The 22,921-nt window shown below is 71.3% G+C and overlaps 1 protein-coding gene across 1 annotated transcript; it reads left to right on the top strand.

Moving 5' to 3' along the window:
• The first annotated feature begins 158 nt into the window (after nucleotides 1-158).
• ABCA7 (ATP binding cassette subfamily A member 7) lies at nucleotides 159-22,670 on the top strand. The gene is given in 62 exon segments (XM_058282223.1): nucleotides 159-197; nucleotides 955-1,158; nucleotides 4,668-4,761; nucleotides 5,167-5,209; nucleotides 5,211-5,306; nucleotides 5,395-5,435; nucleotides 5,438-5,506; nucleotides 5,624-5,685; nucleotides 5,906-5,986; nucleotides 6,136-6,283; nucleotides 6,409-6,548; nucleotides 6,817-6,933; nucleotides 7,105-7,144; nucleotides 7,147-7,220; nucleotides 7,222-7,257; nucleotides 7,500-7,658; nucleotides 7,660-7,715; nucleotides 8,828-8,898; nucleotides 8,901-9,003; nucleotides 9,763-9,829; nucleotides 9,831-9,869; nucleotides 9,871-9,987; nucleotides 10,101-10,217; nucleotides 10,219-10,264; nucleotides 10,267-10,325; nucleotides 10,404-10,605; nucleotides 10,902-10,910; nucleotides 10,913-10,994; nucleotides 11,211-11,402; nucleotides 11,656-11,671; nucleotides 11,673-11,788; nucleotides 11,879-11,996; nucleotides 11,998-12,019; nucleotides 12,160-12,255; nucleotides 12,258-12,296; nucleotides 12,498-12,682; nucleotides 12,763-12,829; nucleotides 13,050-13,252; nucleotides 13,460-13,508; nucleotides 13,632-13,736; nucleotides 13,814-13,968; nucleotides 14,170-14,294; nucleotides 14,374-14,472; nucleotides 15,205-15,459; nucleotides 15,737-15,772; nucleotides 15,912-16,005; nucleotides 16,007-16,090; nucleotides 16,175-16,344; nucleotides 16,627-16,804; nucleotides 16,926-17,041; nucleotides 17,309-17,453; nucleotides 17,540-17,663; nucleotides 18,582-18,711; nucleotides 18,784-18,904; nucleotides 18,979-19,041; nucleotides 19,758-19,864; nucleotides 20,046-20,187; nucleotides 21,248-21,382; nucleotides 21,461-21,564; nucleotides 21,754-21,846; nucleotides 22,157-22,388; nucleotides 22,463-22,670. Coding segments are annotated over 61 exon segments (6,303 nt in total). The 5' UTR covers nucleotides 159-197; nucleotides 955-1,092; the 3' UTR covers nucleotides 22,616-22,670.
• The last annotated feature ends 251 nt before the right edge of the window (nucleotides 22,671-22,921 follow it).

Here is a 22,921-nt window from a genome sequence, read left to right as displayed (position 1 = left end):
GGGCGCCGCCCCTTTAAGAAACCCGGCGCGGGCCGGGCGGCGGCCAATGGCAGCGGGCGGGGGCGGGGCCTGGCGCCGCTGCGGGCGCCCGGATGCGGGGGGCTGCGGGGCACCGCGCTCTCCCCGGGCTCCGCTTAAAGGGGCCGCGTCCCCCGGCCGCCGCCCTGCGGGGAAGGAGCGCGGCAGGGGCTGCGGCGGTGAGCGGGGCCGGCGGGGCGGGAGGGCGTGGCGCGGGGCTGCGCCTGGGAGGCGCCCCGCCCCGGACAGGGGTGCGGGCCGAGCCCACCCCGTGCCCCTGAGCGTGGGGGTCTGCGTACTCTCCCCCCCGGGTCTCAAGGCGGGGGGTGGACGGCAGTCCCCGGGGAGGAGCTTTGCCGCCTTCACCTGCCGCCCCCACCCCCATTTGACAAATGGGGAAACTGAGGCCCCGCGTGATGCAAAGAAAAGGGGCCCGGGGTGGGGGGCGAGGGCCCTGGCTCCTGGTTCCCCTTGCCTTAGGGCCGCCCCGCCGGTGCCTCAGTTTCCCCACCTGCGCTGTGGTGAGGGCGGAAGGACGCACCGGCAGGAAGGCGGGCCGCAGGCGCCGCCGCCGCAGCTCCCGCGGGGTCCGAGCGTGACGGGGCAGAGCCGGGCGCGCTCCGGGCGGGGTGACCGCCCCTGCCCCCGGGGAGCCCCCGGGAGCCCCGTCCTGGGCCTCAAGCCTCGCACTTCCACGCGCGGCGGCAAAATGCCCGTGACCGCGGGTGTTGGTTGCGGACCCTCGGGGCGGGCGAGGGGCGCGGGGACCTCCGGGAGGCCCTCGGGGGGCGCTGGCGTGAGGCCCGGCGACGGAAGAGTTAAGCCGGGGCGGCCCCGCCGCGGGGCTAGGGGGAGGGGCTTGCCGGCAGCGGCAGCCAATCGGCTGTGAGGCTGGCTTCGGGCCGGGCTCCCATTGGCCTATTCCATTCCCCTTAGGCCGCCGAGAGCCCCCTTAGCGAGCGCCTACTGTTTGCCCGGCTGGAAGCAGAGCCTCCTGGAGCCGCGCGGCGGGAAGGAGGGCTGAGGCCCGGGGGGCTCATCCCGGGGGGCTGCCCGCCCCCGCCCAGCGCCGCCATGGCCTTCTGGGTGCAGCTGCGCCTGCTGCTCTGGAAAAACCTCACTTACCGCCGCAGGCAGCCGGTAACGGGGGCGGCACGGCTGGGGGCGCCTCCCGGGCCCGCCGTGGAGGAAGCGGGCTCACTGGGACACGATGGCAGGCAGGGGCTTTAGTGGGGAGCCCTCCCTGCGGAGGGGGCCTGAAGAGAGACTGCACCCCCGCAGGTGGCGTGACTCTACCCGCACAGCTATAGGCAGCGGGAGGCGCTGGGGGTGGGGGGGCTGGGAGTGGATTCTAGGGGCTGGGGGTGCCATGTGGCCACTGTGCCTCTTCCAGAAGGGACATGAGCTGTACCTGGACAGGTCGGCGGGGATGTCACAGGAGGGCACGGCCCTGTAACCCTCGTCACCTTGTCATCAGTTAATCGTAAACCTCGTGAGGAAGGAACCCTGACCTCCTAGCTCTCTGGTTATACATGTACATATGTCAGGAGGGGTGTGGGCTGGGCTGGGCGGAAGGGAGGGGGTGCGGGCGTCCTGCGGTCAGGGGCGGCGCGGGGTCTCCTGTCCTGCCCCGCGCGCTCCGGTTTCTGGGGCTGGGGAGGCTGGCGTTGGGGTTCCCGCAGGAAGGCGCCGTCCACGTGTTCCTGAGTCGCCGATTGTACGATTCGGCGTGTGACCTGGACGAGGCAAGAGACAAGGATAAAGAGCAGTCAGCAGTGCTGGCAGGAGGGCGGGAGAACGGGGAGAGGGTTGGTTTTTAGGGTGAAAAAGAATGAGAGGAATGAGGATCTTATGACCAAATTTTGTAGCTGGTATTTCAGGCCTGCCGGGTGATTTTTATGTTCCCTTTTAAAATGCTGAGGGTTCTCTCTATTCGCTCTGTGCATGGAGAAGCAGCAGGTTTATTTGACGGTCACACAGGAGCGTCTTGGGCCAGCGGTGAGGACCTAAGGCGAGGCGGCTGGCCAGGAGCGCCAGGCTCCAGCTGCGGGAGAAACAGGCGGGAACTTGGCTGAGGGCAAGTAGGGATTGCGGGGAACCGATGAAGATGCGCGGCGCTCCGACGAGCACAGGACTGATCGGGTGGCTAAGGAGAAGAGGGCACGCTGTCAGCCTCTGCGAAGGAGAGCGGGGAAGCGGATAAAGGTGCCAAACGTTCTAGAAGGACTCCGGGGCCCTGTGTCGGCTCCCCTCCAGCCTTGGCGCAGCCCTCGGTGTAGGCTCTGGCGGGGACGTGGGCTGTCTTGACCCCAGGACCCATCGGGCATCTGGCGTTGGCCCGCGAGGTCTGGAAGGAGGACCCTGGCTCTGGGTTTTCGGGGTGCGCTGGAGGAGCGTCCTGGAAATGGGGTTTTGAGGGGGTTTTGAGGACGGTCCGACGCAGACCTACCCGGCCAGGCCCCGGAGGAGCCCGGGATCGGGGCGCAGGCGTGCCCAGTGCCTTCCTCTCCGCACTGAAAACAGGGTCCTGGGGTGGCCGAAGAGGAGGGGGCTTGGTTTCCGGGCGTGGGACCTGGGGCAGCCGCGGGGGGCCGCGGCCTGATGGCGCAAGTGCTCTTCTCACTCGGCTTCCTCTTCTCTGTCGTTAGAGACCCTAGAAGCTGCTTGGGTCAGGTCTTTCTGAGTGCTCGAGGCCAGCTTCTAATTTCTGTAACTTTTTCTAATGTCGGGGTGAGACTGCGTGATGAAGCGGGCGCGCAGGGAGAGCCGAGCAGGCCCGACTCGGGACCTACAGTGGCGTGTGCGAGGGGGGGCGCGGTTCCTCTATTCGTCAGAGCAGAGTTTTCATCAGGCCGTTGTGAGATGGCTTTAATTTTGTCGTAATTAGCCGCCTTCGGGGCAGCGTGGGGAGGACGGCGCGTCTGGGCTGATGGTCCCCGGGTAGTGAGTGGTGGGAGGAGTGGCGGCGGCGCCTGTGGGGCGCCCACCGGCATTTCGAGTGGGTGTGGAATGCGCGAGAGCAGCTGCGGCCACTCCAAGGCGCCTTCTAGGGTGGCGTTGATGAGGTGGGGACAACGCGCCTGCTCCCAAGAGCAGGAGAGGCTGGAATTCCTGGACGCACGTGGCGGGTTCTCGGGAACGAGCCTAACTGGATTCTCGCTGACCTAACTCGGGGGGATTGGGGAATGAGCACTTTAGCCGCCTTATTCCCCGGAGAGCTGGGGGGCGTGGGTGCTGCGGAGAGCTGGGGGACGTGGGTGCTGCGGAGAGCTGGGGGACGTGGGTGCTGCGTCGCACTAGGACGTGGGGGGTGAACTCTCGTGTTCACCGAGGCGGGCGGCGCGGAGGCGGAGGCCGAGGAGGGGGGAAGGAAGGCAGCGTGGCGCGGGGGGCCGAGGGCGCGGGCGGGGGGGGGGGGGGCCGGGATGGACGCGGCGCCCGGGCGCGGGGAGCTGGGCCTGCGCATCGCGGCCGAGGGTTTCAGGAGGCCGGAGGGGGCGTGGGGAGATGAGCGATTTTGAGGAGAATTTGGGGGGAAGCCGGGCTTGGCAGAGGGAGGGGCGCTGCGCCCCCCGGGATTCCGGGTAGAAGCGGAGGGAAGGGAAAGCCGGGGCGTGGGGGCCTGGGCCACCTGCCGAGCGCCCGGCGGGTTCTCTGCGTTCGGGAGACCCCGGCGCGGAGGGGCCGCGTTCCGCTGAGGGCTTGCTCGCTGGGCCGCAGGGAGGTCCGCGGGACACCGCGCTCGGGGCTGCCGCGGCTGCTGGGCACGGGGTTCAGAGGTGACGGAGGAGGCAGCCCACGGGCGTGGGTGTTTTTTGGGAAACACTGAAATCCTTGTTTTATCCTAGGGGGTTTGGGCGAGGCTGAGGATTTCTAGAAGGGAAGGAGCAGGGAGGTTCCGGGCGAGCAGGAGGCGGGCGTCCCCGAAGCAGCTGGGACTCTCCAAGGAAACGGGGAGCCGCGCTCGGAGGCAGGCGTCTTGGGGCCGGGGCTTCTTCCCACGGGGACGCGGGCCTCCCGCCCGCCGCGGCCCTCGGGGACGGGGACGATCGCTGGCCTCGCGCCGGGTTTCCTCGGCGGGTCGTCCTGGATGATGGAAAAGGAGAGAGAGCGGGGGTCCCATGGTGGGGAAACGCCGGCCTAGCCGGCTCCGATCCGGTGTCCGGTGTCCAGTGTCCGACAGGCTCTCGGTGGCGGCAGGGCGGAGACCCCTCACCTGTCACTCTCAGCGTGACCCCAGGCCCGGCTTCCGGCACAAATGTTAGAGAAAAAACGGCACCCACCGGGGCATGGAGACTGACGCGATCGCAGGCGGGAAGTTTAGTGGGGGGCTCTCCCGGCGGAGGGGGTCCACAGAGAGACCGCAGCGCCCCAGGCGGTTGTGACTCTACCCTGCACGGCTTGGGCGGCGGGAGGGGCTGGGGCTCAGGTGAGACCTGGGGGCCAATCGAGGTGGCGGAGGGGGGCTCTGGGGGTGTGGGGGGGGCTGGGGTGCCATGTGGCTCCCGTGTCCGTTCTAGAAGGGACGTGAGCTGTACCTGGACGTGCCCAGGACGGGGCCTGCCCTGGCGCAGGAACGCAGGTCCGGCTGGTTCACCGCCGCCACCCGGTCGCCATGCTCCGCGTCACGCCTGCGCCCCCGCCCCCAGGTCCAGCTCGTCGTGGAGCTGCTCTGGCCCCTCTTCCTCTTCTGCATCCTGGTGGCTGTCCGGCACTCGCACCCGCCCGTCGAGCACCACGCGTGTAAGCCCGAGACGCGGGCCCCGGCGGGGAGAGCGCGCACGGAAGCGGGGCGCGAGCCCGCAGGCCCGGGGGGGGGGGTCCAGACCAGGCATGCCCGGGGGTGCGCGGGGGGGGCCCACTGCTCTCCCCGCTTCCCCGCCTCGTCGCCCGGCCCCTGCGTCCTCGCTCGGGCCCCGCCGCCTCCAGCCCCTGCGCCTGGGGCTCCCTCTCCGCGTCGCTCTCGAATTGACCCCACTTACAAGGGACCCTGAGCCCTGCCGAGGTCACCTCGTCGCAAGGTCCCCCCCGCCAAAGGTTCGCCCCCTCGGGGCGTGGCTTTCTCGGGGGCCGTCTCCCACGGGCCCCCCCGTGTCGGGGCTGGGCGGCTAGCGCAGGGCCAGGTCCCCACGCGTCGCCCGCCCGCAGGCCACTTCCCCGGCAAGCCGCTGCCGTCGGCGGGCGCCGCGGCCTGCTCCAGGCGTCGTCTGCCGCCATGACAACACGTGCTTCCCGCGGCCCGTGCCCGGCGAGCAGCCCGGCGTCCTCGGCAGCTTCGGCGACTCCCTGTGAGCGTGGGCGGCGCCCCGGGGCCGGCGGGCACGGGGGGTGGCGCCGCCCGCCGAGCGCCCGCCTCCGCCCTCTCTCCGTCCCCAGGGTCTCCCGGCTGCTGGCCGACGCCCGGGCCATCCTGGGGTCCCCGGTGCCCGTGGGGTGCTGGCCGGCCTGGGGCAGCTGGCGTCCACGCTCAGGGCCGCTCGCAGGACGGGTGAGGTGGGTGCGCCGCGCGCGGAGCCCCCGGGTGCCCGGCCGGGGGGGGGTGGCGTGGTGGGCTGCAGGGCGGGCCGAGCTGTCCTAACCCGTGTCCCCGCGCGTCCCTCCCCAGCCCAGCCTCAGGAGAGCGACCGGCCGCAGGAGGGACCGTCTCCGGCGGTTGAGCTGCTGCGGGTGCGGCTTCGGGGGGGTGGGGTGGGCTGGTGCCTGGGAGCCCCTCGCCCTCTTTGAGCCCAGTCAGGCGTGTCTGGCGCAGGGCCAGTGTCGGGGAGACCCTGGACTCGTCCGTGCCCCTCTCGGCCTCGGTTTCCCTATCTGTAAAATGGGCACCACCGCAGCAGGGGGGCCGAGGAGCCGCTGGGTGGCGGGCTCGGTCAGCGGCCTTTCTCCGCAGGGCTCGGTGCGGTCTGCGCTGGGCCAAGCCGGGGAGTCCGCGGGCAGCTTTGTGGAGGCAGCGGAGGATCTGGCGCGGGAGGTGAGAGGCTCTTCCCGCCCCGGCCCGGAGGCAATCTGGGCTGGCTGCCTGGAGGGGGCCGGCCGGGGAGGTGGGTGCCTGGCGGAGCTCGGGGGCGGGGCCGGGCTGGAGGGAGGATGGGCAGCGCGGCTCCTGGACCGCCCCCCCAGCTCCTGGAGCGGCCCAGCCTGGCCGAGCTGCGGGCACTGCTGCGGGGACCCCGAAGGGCCGGCGGCCCCCTGGAGGCGGCGCTGGAGGCCCTGTGCGGTGGCCAGGGGCCCGGGGGGGCCGGGAAGTGTCCCCGCTCAGCTGGCGCGAGTTCAGCAGCCGAGGGAGCCGCGGCGCTGGAGAGCAAGCCTCAGTGCGTGACCCGCTGGCGCTCCCCGCGGGGGTAGGGGGGCTGGGGGCCCGGGGTGCGCCCTCACGGCGGTGCCCCGTCCCAGGCCCCGCCTGCGCTGAGCTCCTGGGAGCCCTGCCCGCCCACCCGCTGTCCCACCTGCTCTGGAGACGCCTGAAGCCGCTTCTCCAGGGGAAGGTGCTGTTTGCGCCCGACACGCCCTTCACCCGGCAGGTCATGGCCCAGGTGCGGGGAGCCCCCCCAACGGGGAGGCAGATGGCCAGAGCCTGCCCGCGCCCCCCAGCCCCGCCGGGTCAGGGCCACAGGCCAGAGCGAGGGACATGGGCGGCTTCTTGGAGGAGGGCCACGGGAGCAGGGTTTTGAAAGCAACGTAGGAGTTCACTAGACTGCATGCGTCAGAGGGCACAGTGTTGGGAGGTGGCGGGAGAGGAGGGCGGGGGTCCTCCGAGGAGGGGAGGGGCCCAGGATCGGTCTTGTCCCCCGCCTCCCGAAGGTGAACCAGACCTTCCAAGAGCTGGCCCTGCTGAGGGACGTGCAGGACGCGTGGGGGCTGCTGGGGCCGCAGATCTTCCAATTCATGAACGACAGTGCCAACGTGGCCCTGCTGCAGGTGGGGGCTTGGCGCGGGGGTCTCGGCGTGGGGGGCTGGTGCGGGGCGCCGCGGGTCACCTGTGGGACTGAGGCAAAGGGCGGGGGGGGGACCCTACCGGCGGGGAGGACAGAGAGGTGGGCAGGAAGAGGGGTGGGGGAGGCCTTGTCACTGTCCCCCTGCCGCCCCCAGGGCCTCCTGCAGGACAGAAGGGAGCGGCCGGGCCCCGGGGGCCTGCCGCGGCCCTGCGCACCTTCCTGGACCCCAGCGCGGGCGGCTACAGCTGGCGGGAGGCCCACGCCGACGTGGGGGCGCCTGGTGGGCGCGCTGGGCCGCGTGATGGAGGTGGGGGACCTGCGGGCTTGGGGGCTCTGTCCGGGGGGACCCTGGAGAGGACTAGGGGAGCATGGCCTGCTGGGTGGGGTCCGATGGGCACTGCCCTCGGGCAGGCGTGGGGGAAGCCGGGGGCTCCCGTGGAATCCGAGGGGCGGCCCGGCGCCTGCTGGGAGCCTGGAGGCGGCGGCCGGGCTGGACCACAGGTGGGGGGGGGCGCCCCGGGCTCGGACCCAGCCCCGCACCCTCCCCAGTGCGTGTCCCTGGACAAGCTGGAGGCGGCGCCCTCGGAGGCGGCGCTGGGGGCGCGGGCGCGGCAGCTGCTGGCCCGGAGCGCCGCCTCTGGGCCGGCGTGTCTTCCTGGGCCCGACGACCCCCCGGACGCCGAGCGCCGCGGGCCCGGCCACGTGCGCGGTGAAGATCCGCATGGATGTCGACGACGTCCAGAGGACCAGCAGGATCCAGGCCAGGTGGGCGGGGCCGCGGGGGCGGGGCCAGGGGAGGGCGGGGCCAGGGGCTGAGCCCCAGGCGTGGGGTGGGGCCTGAGGGGGTGGGCGGGCCAAGCGGACACGAGGCGGGGCTAGGGGTGTGACTGAGCCCCAGCCAGGGGCGGGGCTTATAGGACACAGGGCGGGGCTAGGGGAGTGACTGAGACCCCAGCCAGGGGTGTGGCTAAGAGGACACAGGGTGGGGGTTAGGGGTGTGACTGAGACCCCACCCAGGGCGTGGCTTGGAGGGCACAGGGCGGGGCTAGGGTGTGACTGAGACCAGATGGGGCGTGGCTAAGAGGGCGTGGGGCCAGGGCTAGGGATGTAACCGAGACCCAAGCAGGGGCGTGGCTTAGAGGCACAGGGCGGGGCTAGGGATGTAACCGAGACCCAGCCAGGGGCGTGGCTTAGAGGGCACAGGGCGGGGCTATGGGAGTGACTGAGACCCAGCCAGGGCGTGGCTAAGAGGGCACAGGGCGGGCTAGGGTGTGACTGAGACCCAGCCAGGGCGTGGCTTAGAGGGCACAGGGCGGGGCTAGGGTGTGACTGAGACCCAGCCAGGGCGTGGCTTAGAGGGCACAGGGCGGGGCTAGGGTGTGACTGGGACCCAGCCAGGGGCGTGGCTTAGAGGGCACAGGGCGGGGCTAGGGTGTGACTGAGACCCAGCCAGGGGCGTGGCTTAGAGGGCACAGGGCGGGGCTAGGGGTGTGCTGAGACCCAGCCAGGGGCGTGGCTTAGAGGGCACAGGGTGGGGCTAGGGTGTGACTGAGACCCAGCCAGGGGCGTGGTTTTAGAGGGCATAGGGCGGGGCTAGGGTGTGACTGAGACCCAGCCAGGGGCGTGGCTTAGAGGGCACAGGGCGGGGCTAGGGTGTGACTGAGACCCAGCCAGGGGCGTGGCTTAGAGGGCACAGGGCGGGGCTAGGGTGTGACTGAGACCCAGCCATGGGCGTGGGCTTAGCGGGCATAGGGCGGGGCTAGGGTGTGACTGAACTCCTGGCTGGGGCGGAGCCAAGCCGGCACGGGGCGGGGCTGGAGGCCCAGCAGGGGACTTCCAGCCCCTCCCCGCAGCTGCGCCACGGGCCCCTCTCGCAGGTATTGGGACCCCGGCCCGGCCGCCGACCCCCTGGCGGACCTGCGCTACGTGTGGGGCGGCTTCGTGTACCTGCAGACCTGCTGGAGCGCGCGGCCGTGCGCGTGCTCAGTGGCGCCGCCCCCCGCGCCGGCCTCTACCTGCAGCAGATGCCCTACCCGTGCTTCGTGGACGACGCGGTGAGCGCCCGCGGCCCCCTTCCCCCGCCAGGTCCCGGGCCGCGGGGGCCCAAAGGCCGCAGGGGCGCAGGGTGCTCGAGGGGTCTGAGCCCGGGCCCGGCTCCCGAAGTGGGGGTCCCGCCCAGCGGGCCCGGGGCTTTGGAGGACAGGGCCTGCGCTGGCAGCTGGGACCCTGCGGCCAGGAGGGGCCTCTCCGTGGCGGCTGCGCCCGAGCAACCCGGGCCATGAACGAGGCACAGCGGGGAGCGGGGCGCGGCGGGGCGCAGAGCGCGGCAGGCATAGGGGTGCAGCGGGAGCGGGGGCGCTGCGGGCATAGTGGTACGGCGGGGAGCGGCGCGCGGGGCGCGGCGGGCATAGGGGCGCAGCGGCATAGTGGTGCGGCAGGGAGCGGCGCGCGGGGCGCGGCGGGCATAGGGGCACGGCGGGCATAGCGGTGCGGCGGGAAGCGGGGCGGGTGGTGCGGCGGGCATAGGGGCACGGCGGGCAATAGGGGCGCGGCGGGCATAGTGGTGCGGCAGGGAGCGGCGCGCGGGGCGCGGCGGGCATACGGGCACGGCGGGCATAGCGGTGCGGCGGGAAGCGGGGCGGGTGGTGCGGCGGCATAGGGGCGCGGCGGGGAGCGGGGCGCGGGGCGCAGCGGGCATAGTGGTGCGGCAGGGAGCGGGCGCGGCGGGCATAGGGGCGCGGCGGGGAGCGGGGCGCGGGGCGCGGCGGGCATAGGGGCGCGGTCCCCGCCTCACTCGCTCCCCGCACCGCAGCTTCCTGCGCGTGCTGGGCCGCTCGCTGCCGCTCTTCCTGACGCTGGCCTGGATCTACTCGGTGGCGGCTGACGGTGAAGGCGGTGGTGCGGGAGAAGGAGACGCGGCTTGCGCGCCACCATGCGCTCCATGGGGCTGGGCCGCGCCGTGCTCTGGCTCGGCTGGACCCTCAGCTGCCTCGGGCCCTTCCTGGTCAGCGCCGCGCTGCTCGTGCTGGTGCTCAAGGTGGGCGCGCCCCCGCCACCCCACGCCCCGCAGCGGCCGGGCGCGCGGGAGAGGAGCCCCGGGGGGCGCGCCGCCGGGGCGCGCCGGCCCTCCCTGAGCGCGCCCGCCCGCAGCTCGGGGACATCCTGCCCTACAGCCACCCGGCGGTGCTCTTCCTGTTCCTGGCCGCCTTCGCCGTGGCCACCGTGGCGCAGAGCTTCCTGCTCAGCACCTTCTTCTCCCGCGCCAACCTTGGCGGCCGCCTGCGGGGGCCTCGTCTACTTCGTGCTCTACCTGCCCCTACGTGCTGTGGCGTGGCCTGGCGGGACCAGCTGCCCGCGGCCGGGCGCGTGGCCGTGGTGAGGCCCGGGCGGGGTTTGGGGGTGAGGGGCGCCCCGCCCGCGGCCCCCCGCCGACCCGCGTGCCCCCCGCCGCAGAGCCTGCTGTCGCCCGTGGCCTTCGGCTTCGGCTGCGAGAGCCTGGCGCTGCTGGAGGAGCAGGGCGAGGGCGCGCGCTGGCACAACGTGCGCTCGGGGCCTGCGGCCGACGTCTTCAGCCTGGGCACGGCCTCGGGGCTGCTGCTGCTCGACGCCGCGCTCTACAGCCTCGCCACCTGGTACCTGGAGGCCGTGTGCCCAGGTGGGCAGCGGGGGGCGGCCCCTAAGCCAAGGGAGACCCCCCGGACGGCAGGTGCACACGAGAGGCTGCGTCTAGAGGCGGGGGTCCCCTGGGGAGGGCGGGGCCTCCTGGCAGGCGCGCACAGGTGGCCGCACTGAAGAGGCCCGTCTGGGGCGGGGCGGCGGTGGCGGGGGGGGGGGGGGGGGGGGGGGGGGGGGGGGTTCCTGGGGCATCGGTGGCCCCTGTCTCAGGTGTGTGGCCTGAAGCAGGTGCGCATGGGGGAGGGGCTCCAGGGCTAACTAAGCCCCGCCCCCCAGGCCAGTACGGGATCCGGAACCCTGGAATTTTCCCTTTCGGAGGAGCTACTGGTTTGGGCCCCCGCCCCCCAAGGGGCCCACCGTGCCCGCCCCGTCGGACCCAGAGGGTGAGCTCCACCTCAGCCTTTACAGCCCCCTCCCCTTCTGCCTCCCCAGCCCCCCCCCCGCAGATCCCCGCCCGGGTGACCCCGAGGTCCTGGGTCCCCAGGCGCCGCAGCCCCCCCGAAGGCTGCTTACAGTCCCTGCCTCTCTGGGCACCCGGAGACCCCCAGTCCCCAGGGCCTGGGCACCCCCCGCTGCCCCGCTGAGGCCTGCCCGCCGCCCGCAGTGCTGGTGGGAGGAGGCGCCGCCCGGGCTCAGGCCGGGGGTCTCCGTGCGCGGCCTGGAGAAGCGCTTCCCCGGCAGCCCGCAGCCCGCCCTGCGGGGGCTCAGCCTCGACCTGTACCAGGGACAGATCACCGCCCCTCCTGGGCCACAACGGGCCGGCAAGACCACCACGCTGTGAGCTGCCCGCCGCCCCCTCCCTGCCCGGGCCTCCGCTTCCCCCTCTGCCCCGCGGGAAAGGCACCTGGGCATTCGACTAGGCATGGGGGGGGCGCGGGAGCCCCGTTCACCCCAGGCGCACAGAGGGGGCACGGCGGCGAGTGTCAGCCTCTGGGGTGGAGACCGTCACCCTGTGGGGACGGGAGCGCGGGGGTGGCCCGTGCGCAGGGCCCTTGGCCCGCGCTGCCCCCTGAGGCCCCGTCTCCTTCAGGTCCATCCTGAGCGGCCCTGTTCCCACCCAGCGGTGGCTGCGCCTTCATCCTGGGCCACGACGTCCGCTCGGACATGGCGGCCGTGCGGCCGCAGCTGGGCGTCTGCCCCCAGTACAACGTGCTGTTTGACATGTGGGTCCCGGCGGGGCGGGGGGCGGGGGCCGGGCTGGTCCGCGGCCTGGGCCGCCACGGTGCCCGCTCTGGGGTTCCCCGTGGCTGCAGGCTGACCGTGGACGAGCACGTCTGGTTCTACGGGCGCTTGAAGGGTCTGAGCGCGGCCGCCGTGGGCGCCGAGCAGGAGCGCCTCCTGCGGGACGTGGGGCTGGTGCCCAAGCGGGCGGAGCCAGACGCGGCACCTCTCGGGTGAGCCCGGCCTGGGAGGCCGCCCCGCGGGCTGTGGGGCTCCAGGGGAGATGGGCGGGCCGGGTGGACGGGAGAGGGGCTGCAGCCCTGCTCAGGCCTGGGGGCGTCGCGCTCAGACCCCAGCCCCTGTCCCTGCCCAGGCGGGATGCAGAGGAAGCTGTCTGTGGCCATTGCCTTCGTGGGTGGCTCTCGTGTGGTTATACTGGACGAGCCCACGGCTGGTGTGGACCCTGCTTCCCGCGTGGCATATGGGAGCTGCTGCTCAAGTACCGCGAAGGTAAGAGGAGGGGCGGCCTGAGGTTCCCCTGGATTCTGCTTGAGGGACCAGAAGAGTTTTCCGAGGAGGAGGTGTCGGGGATGGGGTTTTGAGGCATGAGTAGGAGTTTGCCATGCAGGGCAGGAGATTCCCAGCAGAGGCCGCGGCTTGGGCCAAGACCTGCTGGCCTGATGGCACCCGGGGTTGGGTCCCCCTGCCCAGGCCGCACGCTAATCCTCTCCACCCACCACCTGGACGAGGCGGAGCTGCTGGGGGACCGCGTGGCCATGGTGGCAGGCGGCCGCTTGTGCTGCTGCGGCTCCCCGCTCTTCCTGCGCCGTCACCTGGGTTCCGGCTACTATCTGACGCTGGTGAAGGGTCCCCCGCCTCCGGTCGCCCGCAGGAAGGTGAGGGCTGGAGCCGGCCCCTGGCCCCGGGACTCCGGGCACCCCGGCGGCCGTGCCAGCTGGCGCCTCTCTGCCCGCAGGGCGACGTTGACTCGGAACCAGCCGCCAGGCAGGAGAGGAAGCAGGGCTGCCAGGGCGGCCCGGCTGGTGAGGGCCAGGGGGTGACCCCCAGCCTGGGCCCCACCCCCGCCCCGGAGTCAGGCTCCACCGCGGCTCCCCGCCTCTAGCCCTGCCCTGAACCCCAACAAAGCCGCTCCAGCCCAGATCCAGTGGAGCCCCGCCCCTTCCTCCGCTGGGAGAAACTGGGGTGCGGGGGGACAGGGGCTCCCCAGCGGGCACAGCCCCTGACACGCCCCTGCCCGCCCAGACGCAGCCGGGCTGCTGGCCGTGACGCGGCGCTGGGTGCCCGGGGCACGGCTGGCGGAGGAGCTGCCGCACGAGCTGGTGCTGGCGCTGCCGGCCGCCGGGGCCCGCGACGGCAGCTTTGCCGGGCTCTTCCGTGAGCTGGACGGGCGGCTGGGGGAGCTCGGGCTCGCCGGCTACGGCATCTCGGACACCAGCCTGGAGGAGGTGTGCGGGCAGCACCGGTCAAGGAGGGGAGGGCTGCTTGGAGGCGGCGGTGCTCCGAAGGGCAAGCAGGAGTTGCGGAGGGACGTCAGGGGCGGCGTTCAGGGAGGAGCTGGGGGGGCCTTGGGGGGGCCACAGTGTGCGCAGGTGGGTGTCCCCCCAGCTCTGGCCGGGGACCCCTGGCTCTGAGCCCCTGCCTCGTCTCCCCAGATCTTTCTGAAGGTGGTAGAAGACCGTGGCGTGAACAGACATGCCGACGGTAGGCGCCCGGCTCCCTGACCTCTGACCCTGGGCCCCAGAGGCCCGTCTTAGGCCACGTGGTGGCGGAGACCTCCCCTCCATGACCCCTGACCTCACCCTGCCCCCGCCCCGTGACCCGCAGACGGTAGCCGCGGGCAGCCCCCGTCCCCGGGCTTTGCAGCCCCCGTCGCGACCCTGCTGCCCTGGACCCCGCCAGAGGAGCCGGCCCTGGAGAACGGGGAGCCGGGTGAGCCCCCGCGCCCCCGCGCGCCCCTCGGCCCCTCCCGCCCCGCGGCGCCAGTCCTGACCCTCCCGTCCCCGCAGCCGGGCCGGCCCCTGAGACGCAGGCCCTGCGGGACCCCCAGCCGGGCGCCGCGGGCCGCCTCCGGGGCTGGGCGCTGACCCGCCAGCAGCTCCGCGCCCTGCTGCTCAAGCGCTTCCTGCTCGCCCGCCGCAGCCGCCGCGGCCTGTTCGCCCAGGTGAGGGCCCCGGCACCTGGGGGGGGACCCGAGCCCCACCTGGCCGACCACTCGGCCGCGGGGCGCCGCCTCCACCCCCGCGTGTGGGTGTTCCTCTCGCGCGCGTTTGCCGAGGACCCCGGGGGCCACAGGCGGTTCTGAAGCGGGAGCGGGGGAGGGTGGGGGGCGCGGGGGGCGGCGGCTGACGGGCCGGCCCCCCAGATCGTGCTGCCCGCCCTCTTCGTGGGCCTGGCGCTGGTGTTCAGCCTCATCGTGCCGCCTTCCGGGCGCTACCCGCCGCTGCGGCTCAGCCCCGCCATGTACGGCCCGCAGGTGTCCTTCTTCAGGTTGGTGCGAGGGCGCGGGGGCTGCTGGCAGGAGGGCGGGGGGCTGTGGGCACGGCCTGACCCTGCAGCCCCCCCACAGCGAGGACGCCCCGGGGGACCCCGACCGTGCCAGGCTGCTCGAGGCACTGCTGGGGGAGGCGGGGCTGGAGGAGCCAGGTGTGCTCAACAGCTCGGGCAGGTGAGGGCAGGTGGGGGCAGGGGGGCAAGTGGGGGCAGGGGAGGGCAGGTGAGGGCAAGGGAGGGCAGGGGGGGCAGGTGGGGGCAGGGGAAGGCAGGTGGGGGTAGGAGAGGGCAGGTGGGGGCAGGTGGGGGCAGGGGAGGGCAGGGGAGGGCAGGTGGGGGCAGGGGAGGGCAGGTGGGGGCAGGGGAGGGCAGGTGAGGGCAAAGGAGGGCTGGGGGGCAGGTGGGGGCAAGGGAGGGCAGGTGGGGGCAGGGGGCAGGGGAGGGCAGGTGGGGGCAGGAGAGGGCAGGTAGGGGCAGGAGAGGGCAGGGGAGGGCAGGTGGGGGCAGGGGAGCGCAGGTGAGGGCAAAGGAGGGCTGGGGGGCAGGTGGGGGCAGGGGAGGACAGGTGGGGGCAGGGGAGGGTGGGGGGGACAGGGGGGGCAGGGGGCGGCAGGGGTGGCAGGGGAGGGCAGGGGGGGGCAGGGGGGGCCTGGGGAGGGCAGGGGGGGCAGGGGGGTAGGGGGGGCAGGTGAGGGCAAGGGAGGGCAGGGGGGCAGGTGGGGGCAAGGGGCAGGGGAAGGCAGGTGGGGGCAGGTGGGGGCAGGGGGGGCCTGGGGAGGGCAGGTGGGGGCAGGGGGGCAGGGGAGGGCCCGCCGGCTGGCTCCCCTGCCCAGGCTCAAGTCAGTGGATCTGGGGGCGCCCAGAGGGGCCCCCCGAAACCCGGGTGCCCACAGCCCCGCCCCCGCAGGTTCTTGGTGCCCGAGGTTCCCGCGGACGTGGCCAGAGCCTTAGCCGGGGGCAACTGGACCCCAGAGGCCCCGTCCCCTGCCTGCCAGTGCAGCCAGCCCGGCGCCCGCCGCCTGCTGCCCGACTGCCCGGCCGCGGCGGGCGGCCCCCCGCCACCCCAGGCGCTGACCAGCTCGGGGGAGGTGGTCCAGAACCTGACCGGCCGGAACCTGTCGGACTTCCTGGTGAAGACCTACCCGCGCCTGGTGCACCGGGGGTGAGAGCCCGCCCAGGGCGGCTGCTGCCTGCCGGGGTGCGGGGGCAGGCGGGGGGGCTGGGGGCAGGTGAGGGTGCTCGGGACTGGGGACAGGTGGGGGGGCTGGGGGCGGGTGGGGTACTGGGGGTTGGAGGAGGGCTCGGGGCTGGGGCCTGGGGGTGGGCAGGGCTCAGGGCTAGGGGCAGGCTTGGGGCTGGGGGGCTCGGGGCTGGCCCCTCTCTCATCTCGGCTTCTCCCACTCTTCTCTGGGTTCTGCGACCCCCCCCTCGCTCTCCAGTATCCTGAAGTCTAAGAAGTGGGTGAACGAGGTCAGGTGAGGACGGGCCTGCCTCGGGGAGCCCCTGCTCCACGTTCCGGCCCCCCTGCACCCCCTCCCACCCCCTGGGTGCCCGCCCACCCACCCACCCATCCCGGCCCGTGGCAGCCCCTTCCGTGTCCCCGCTGCCCCGCAGGTATGGGGGCTTCTCGCTGGGGGGCCGCGACTCGGGCCTGCCCTCGGGGGAAGATGTGAGCCGCTCCCTGGAGGCGCTGCGGGCGCTGCTGAGCCCCCCCGCCCGGCGGGGCCCTTGACCGTGTCCTGAGCAACCTCACGGCCTGGGCACGCGGGCTGGATGCCCAGCATAGCCTCAAGGTGGGGTTGTGGGGGTGGGTGGTGGGGGGCCGGCGGGCAGGCCTGACCCGTCATTCCAACCACGTGGCCCTGCCCCTGCCCCAGATCTGGTTCAACAACAAGGGCTGGCACGCCATGGTGGCCTTTGTCAACCGAGCCAACAACGCGCTCCTACGCGCCCGCCTGGCTCCCGGCCCCACCCGCCATGCCCACAGCATCACGACTCTCAACCACCCCCTGAACCTCACCAAGGAGCAGCTGTCCGAGGCCGCGCTGTGAGTCCCGCCACCTGCAGGCTCCCATCCCCCCGCCTTGGTCCCTCCGCCCTCTCGGGTGCTGGGAGCTGGATTCAAGCTCCGTTATGCTCTCACCGTGTAAACGGGGAGCAGATACTGCCTGTCTCTGCTCCATGCACCAAGGCGACGCTCCCAGTCACCCACCACCCACATTCCTGCATGGCCTGCGCTCTCTCCCCCGTGATGACCGGTCCTACTGACCTCTGTCCCACCCGTGGCGTGCATAGCCCTGCCCTGAGCAGCCCGTGCACTCATTCCCAGGATTGCCTCCTCCGTGGATGTCCTTATCTCCATCTGCGTGGTCTTCGCCATGTCCTTCGTCCCAGCCAGCTTCACACTCGTTCTCATCGAGGAACGTGTCACCCGGGCCAAACACCTGCAGCTCGTGGGGGGCCTGCCCCCTACCCTCTACTGGCTTGGCAGTTTTCTCTGGGACATGGTGCGGGGGCTGCCTGGAGGGGTGGGAGGTTGTACGCCCTCCTGCCCAAAAAGCAGGAAGGGCGTGATGGGGCTCAGGGCTGGGGTAGCAGCTGATGGGCCCCTTGCCCTCACCGACACAGTGTAACTACTTGGTGCCGACATGCATCGTGGTGCTCATCTTCCTGGCGTTCCAGCAGAAGGCATTCGTGGCCCCCGCCAACCTGCCTGCCCTCCTGTTGCTGCTGCTGCTGTACGGGTGAGACCGCCGGCCTCCCCCGCCCTCCCTGCCCAGTGCTGTTGAGGGAGGGAGGGCTCTGCAACAGCTCCCAAGGAGGGGGTGCGGGGTGCTGAGATGACGCGAGCACGGTCCGTTTCAATGGTATGCTGAGGTGGCCTTAAAAGCTCATCTCGTTCAGAGTCACGTTAGTTGCAACCTGAGATGCGGAAGATGGGCAGGGCGATCCAGATCCCACTCGGGGTGCCCGTCCCCATGTCTGAATGTCTGCTCCGGTTGCCCTCTCAGCTGGTCAATCACGCCACTCATGTACCCGGCCGCCTTCTTCTTCTCCGTGCCCAGCACGGCCTACGTGGTGCTCACCTGTGTCAACCTTTTCATTGGCATCAACGGCAGCATGGCCACCTTTGTGCTGGAGCTCTTCTCCGACCAGGTGGGGCAGCGTACAGCTGGGCCTGTGCCGGGCCAGGGTGTTGGCCTGGGCCTCTGACCTGCCTCCCTCTTCCTGTCCCTGAGCAGAAACTTCAGGAGGTGAGCCAGATCCTGAAACAGGTCTTCCTGATCTTCCCCCACTTCTGCCTGGGCCGGGGGCTCATTGACATGGTGCGGAACCAGGCCATAGCCGATGCCTTTGAGCGCTTGGGTGAGAACTGCCTGCCAGATGGGGCCTTGGCTGCTGGGGGCCAGCACTATTGGAAGCATTACCTAAAAGCCACTTGTTCAAGGAGGGGACAGATAGCAACTATCAGGAAGAAAACCGAGGGTCTCATTTGGACTCAAGGATGGGCCAAGTTAGATGTGCAACAGAGTAGCCATGAAAGCTAATTCCATTTGGGTCACATTACAAGAGACCTCAGGTCCTAAATAAGGGAGGTGATACTATTTTCTGTGCCAATTTGAGCCCAGTTGAATATCCCATCCAATTCTTGGCCATCTCTCTTAAGAACCCAGAGTTTAGGGAAGTGGATATGGCTCAACGGAGGGAGCTTCCACCTACCATCTAGGAGGTCCAGGGATCGATACCCAGGGCCTCCTGGCCCATGTGGTGAGCTGGCCCACATGGAGTGCTGCCACATGCAAGGAGGGTCGCCTTGCACAGGGGTACTCTCTGCACGAGGAGTGGCTCCTGTGCAAGGAGAGCAGACTGCCCGAGAGTGGTGCTGCACACATGGAGAGCTGATGCAGCAAGATGATGTGACAGAAAAGAAACACGGAGGAGAGACAATAAGAGATGAAACAAACTAGGGAGCTGAGGTGGTGTGAGAGAATGGTTGCCTCTCTCCCACTCCGGAAGGTCCCAGGATGGGTTCCCGGAGCCGCCTAATGTGAATACAACAGACACAGAAGAACACACAGTGAATGGACACAGAGAGCAGACAATGGAGCGGGGGGGGGGGGGGGGGGGGGGGGAGAAATAAGAAAAAACTAATAAAAATGAATATAAAAAATAAAGTACAGAAAGTTAACCTTTATTTGAAAAAAAAAACCAAAACAACCCAGAGTTACTGGAATGGGGGGTCCTGAACCCCAGGGGCCCAATCCCTCTTTCCCATTCCCACAGGAGACAGGCAGTTCCGGTCACCCCTGCGCTGGGAGGTGGTCGGCAAGAACCTCTTGGCCATGGCCGTGCAGGGGCCCATCTTCCTTCTCCTCACGCTCCTGCTGCAGCATCGCAACCACTTCCTGCCCAAGTCAGTGGGTGACTGGGGGGAGGGTGTGGGGCTGGGGGCTGGCCTCGAGCCCACTTGCGTTTCTGTCCCCAGACCCAAACTGCGGCCACCGCTGCCCCTGGGGGAGGAAGATGAGGATGTGGCTCGTGAACGGGAGCGGGTGGTCGGAGGGGCCACCCAGGATGATGTTCTGGTGATGAAGGACCTGACGAAGGTGGGCGAGGCACTGGTAGGGGAGGGCTGCCAGCCACCCACCCACCTGTCCTCAGGGGCCTGCACCCCTCGCAGGTGTACCGTGGCCAGAGGAGGCCGGCTGTCGACCGCTTATGCCTGGGGATCCCGCCTGGTGAGGTGAGTCAGGGTGGAGGAGGTGCACAGGCTACCCTGCTGCTCACCGTCCCCTTTATTGGGTACCTACTCGCACAAACACTCACTGAGCACTTCCTGCATGCTTTCATTTATTGAGCCCGAATCCATGCAATAAGATTAGTAAGCCTCATTCGTAAGCCCCTACTGATGAGCACGCTTATTGAGCACCTGTTGGGTGCCCACACGTGTGCCAGTAAACTTAATTAAGCACCTAGTATGTGCTAATATCTTCTGAGCAGCAAATCTGGGCATTAAAGTGTTGCTGAAACTTCCTGTAAGCAAACCCACTCTGCACACCAAAGCTGTACCGGGTATCACCTCTGTACTGACCAGCTTTTATTGGACACCAAAGAGCATTTATCGATCCTTTACTGTATACAAATCTGTACCAAGCATGTGCTTCCGGACCCTGTTTATTGGGTGGGGACCCGCATGTACCAGGAAGCACCTGAAATCTCGTGCCCAGGTATTGTTGAGCACCTGCTGGGCATGGCCTTCCTCAGACACCTTTGTGCCAGGATCGGTCAGGCACCTCCGTGTGCCGGTGCCTGTTCCCGACTGAGCAGCGGCTGTCTGCCCTCCCCTCCCCACCTCCGCCCCCGGGGGTCCCCCCTGCCCACGGCCGCTGGGCAGGAACACAGAAACAGGGCCCCATGGGGAACTGGGGGCCTCCCTGAGCTGCTGCGTGCGTGCCGCAGTGCTTCGGGCTGCTGGGCGTGAACGGCGCAGGGAAGACGTCCACCTTTCGCATGCTGACCGGGGACATGCTGCCCAGCGGGGGACAGGCCGTGCTGGCGGGCCACAGGTGAGGGGGCTGGGGGCAGTCAGGCCAGGGGCCTGGTATCGCCCCCTCCCAAGCACCCCCAGGCTGCTCATCAGCGCGCTGGGAATAGGCAGGCCCCGAGGCCCCGGAGCGCCCCCATCCCCACCCCCAGTGGGGCAGGGAAGTTCTACCTCCTTGAGCCCCGGCTCCCCTCCACCCCCAGCGTAGCCCAGGACCCAGCCGCCGCCCACCGCCGCATGGGCTACTGCCCTCAGTCGGACGCCGTCTTCGAGCTGCTGACTGGCCGCGAGCACCTGGAGCTGTTTGCGCGCCTGCGGGGCATCCCGGAGGACCAGGTTGCCCAGGTGAGGCCGCTGCGCCCAGGTATTCTCCTGAGCCGGGGCTGGATCCCAGGCCCTGGGCAGGGTTTTGTGGTCACGCCCCTAAGCCCTGGTCCCACCCCTCGCCTGGCTGTTCCTCAAGCCCCGCCCCAGCACTGCCTCAAGTCCCGCCCCTAGGCACTCTGGCCCCGCCCCTCGCTGCCTCTCAAGCCCTGCCCCATCACTCTGGCCCCGCCCTCGCTCTGCCTCTCAAGCCCCACCCCATCAATCTGGCCCCACCCCTCTTCCTCTCAAGCCCTGCCCCATCACTGTCCCACCCCTGGGCACACTGGCTCCGCCCCTCACTTTGTCTCCAGCCCCGCCCCTCACTCTGCCTCAAGTCCCCCCCCCCACTCTGGCCCTGCCCCACCCTCTGCCTCAAGCCTTGGCCAATCCCTCTCACCCCACCCCCACTCTGCCTCTCAAGCCCCGCCCCAGCACTGCCTCAAGTCCCTCCCCTAGGCACTCTGGCCCCGCCCCTCACTGCCTCTCAAGCCCCACTACTCTGACCTGGCCCCTCCCTCTGCCTCTCAAGCCCCGCCTCACCATTCTGGCCCCACCCCTCTACTTCTGCCTCTCAAGCCCTGCCCCGTCACTGTCCCACCCCTGGGCACACTGGCTCCGCCCCTCATGTTGTCTCCAGCCCCGCCCCATCACTGGACCCGCCCCTTGCTCTGCCTCGAATCCCCGCCCCAGGCACTCTGGCCCTGCCCCACCCACTGCCTCTGAAGCCTTGACCAATCACTCTCGCCCCACTCCTTGCTCTGCCTCTCAAGCCCCGCCCACCACTGGCCCCACCCTTGCCTTGCCCCTCAAGCCCCGCCCACCACTGGCCCCGCCCTTGCCCTGCCCTGCCCCTCAAGCCACGCCCACCACCGGCCCCGTCCTTGCTCTGTCTCAAGCCCCGCCCCCACTGGCCCCGCCCTTGTTCTGCCTCTCAAGCCACGCCTGCCGCTGGCCCCGCCCTTTCTGCCTCAAGCCCGCCCCCGCTGGCCCCGCCCTTTCTGCCTCAAGCCCCGCCCCTCCCTCTGGCCCCGCCCCGCAGGCCGCGCGCGTGGGCCTGGCGCGCCTGGGGCTCGCGCGCTACGCGGACCAGCCCGCGGGCACCTACAGCGGCGGCAACAAGCGGAAGCTGGCCACGGCGGTGGCGCTGGCCGGGGATCCGGCCGTCGTCTTCCTGGTGCGTGGGGCAGCGTGGGGCAGCCCGGGGCGGGGGGGCGGGGCGGGCGGGCCGGGGCGCTGACGGCGGCCCCCGCAGGACGAGCCCACCACCGGCATGGACCCCAGCGCGCGGCGCTCGCTCTGGAACAGCCTCCTGGCCGTGGTGCGCGAGGGCCGCGCCGTGGTGCTCACCTCGCACAGGTGGGCGCTGGGTGGGGGTGCAGCTGGTCCAGGCCGGGGCCTGCGGGGCAGAGGGCCTCGCGGGGGGCGCCGCCCAGGCCCGGGAGCGGGGCACGGGCCCGCCGAGGCTTCCCGCGGCGGGGGAGGCCAGCCCGGGCGTGGGGGGGGAGGTCTGGCCGCGCCCCCACTCGCGGCCGCGGCTCTCCGCAGCATGGAGGAGTGCGAGGCGCTCTGCACGCGCCTGGCCGTCATGGTGAACGGGCGGTTCCGCTGCCTGGGCAGCCCACAGCACCTCAAGGACAGGTGAGCCCGCCAGGCAGGTGGGGGCGGGCCCAGGTGAGGGGGCGGGGAAGTGGGTGGGGTCACAGGAGGGGTGCGGGATGTGTTGGCGTCCTGGGGTGCGCCTGGAGACAGGCGAGGGGAACGCGGGTCCCTGGGGGCGGGGGAGGGGCCGGGTTGGCTGGGGGCGGGGCGGGGCGTGGGAGCCGCAGGTGTGGGCGGGGCTGCCAGGTGGGCGGGCGAGGGGCGGGCCAGATGGCCTGGGCTCCGGGGGCTCCAACCGGGCGGGTAAGCGGTGCGGCGCGTCCTTAGCGCGGGCCCCACCGGTCCCCAGGTTCGGGGCGGGCCACACGCTGACCCTGCGGGTACCCGCGGCGCGGCCCGAGTCGGCGGCGGCCTTCGTGACGGCGGCGTTCCCGGGGGCCGCGCTGCGCGAGGCGCACGGCAGCCGCCTGCGCTTCCAGCTGCCCCCGGGCGGCCTGGCGCGCGTCTTCGCTGAGCTGGCGGCGCGCGGCGCGGAGCACGGCGTGGAGGACTTCTCCGTGAGCCAGACCACGCTGGAGGAGGTGAGCGCGGGCCGGGCCGGGCCGGGGCGGGGCGGGGCGCACCTGGTGCTGACCGTCCTCCCGCCCCTCGCCAGGTGTTCCTGCACTTCTCAAAGGACCAAGGGGAGGAGGCGGCGGAAACCGCGCAAGAGGCGGGAGTGCGGGAAGACCCCGCGCCCGGCCCGCAGCGGCCCAGACCCATCAGCCTCTTCTTGGACAACCCCGCCGTGGCCGAGACTGTGCTCTGAGCCCCTCCCCGCGGGGCGGGCGGGAGGCCGGGCGCGGCAATAAAGAGGAGGCTGGAGCGCAGCCGGTGGTGGCGTGTCCTTGCGCGCGTGCGCCCTCGTGCCGGGCTGCGCGTGTTTACACATGTGCGCGGAAGGGACCCCTGGAGCACGTGGAGCGCAAGGGCAACCCCTCCACAGCCCCCGGGAGCGCCTGCAGGAGACCCCGTGGCCTGTCGCCTGCCGGGTGGGGACGGGTGTAGCCCAGCGGCCGCTGCGGGGACCCCACGGGCGAAGTCCCGCCTCCCAGCCCCGGCTTCAGCGCAAGGA

This window comes from Dasypus novemcinctus, chromosome 19 (genome assembly GCF_030445035.2).
Source record: "Dasypus novemcinctus isolate mDasNov1 chromosome 19, mDasNov1.1.hap2, whole genome shotgun sequence".
In the NCBI taxonomy this organism is placed as follows: domain Eukaryota; kingdom Metazoa; phylum Chordata; class Mammalia; order Cingulata; family Dasypodidae; genus Dasypus; species Dasypus novemcinctus.
Note: the sequence above shows the minus strand (reverse complement) of the source record. Positions and strands in the feature narration are given on the sequence as shown.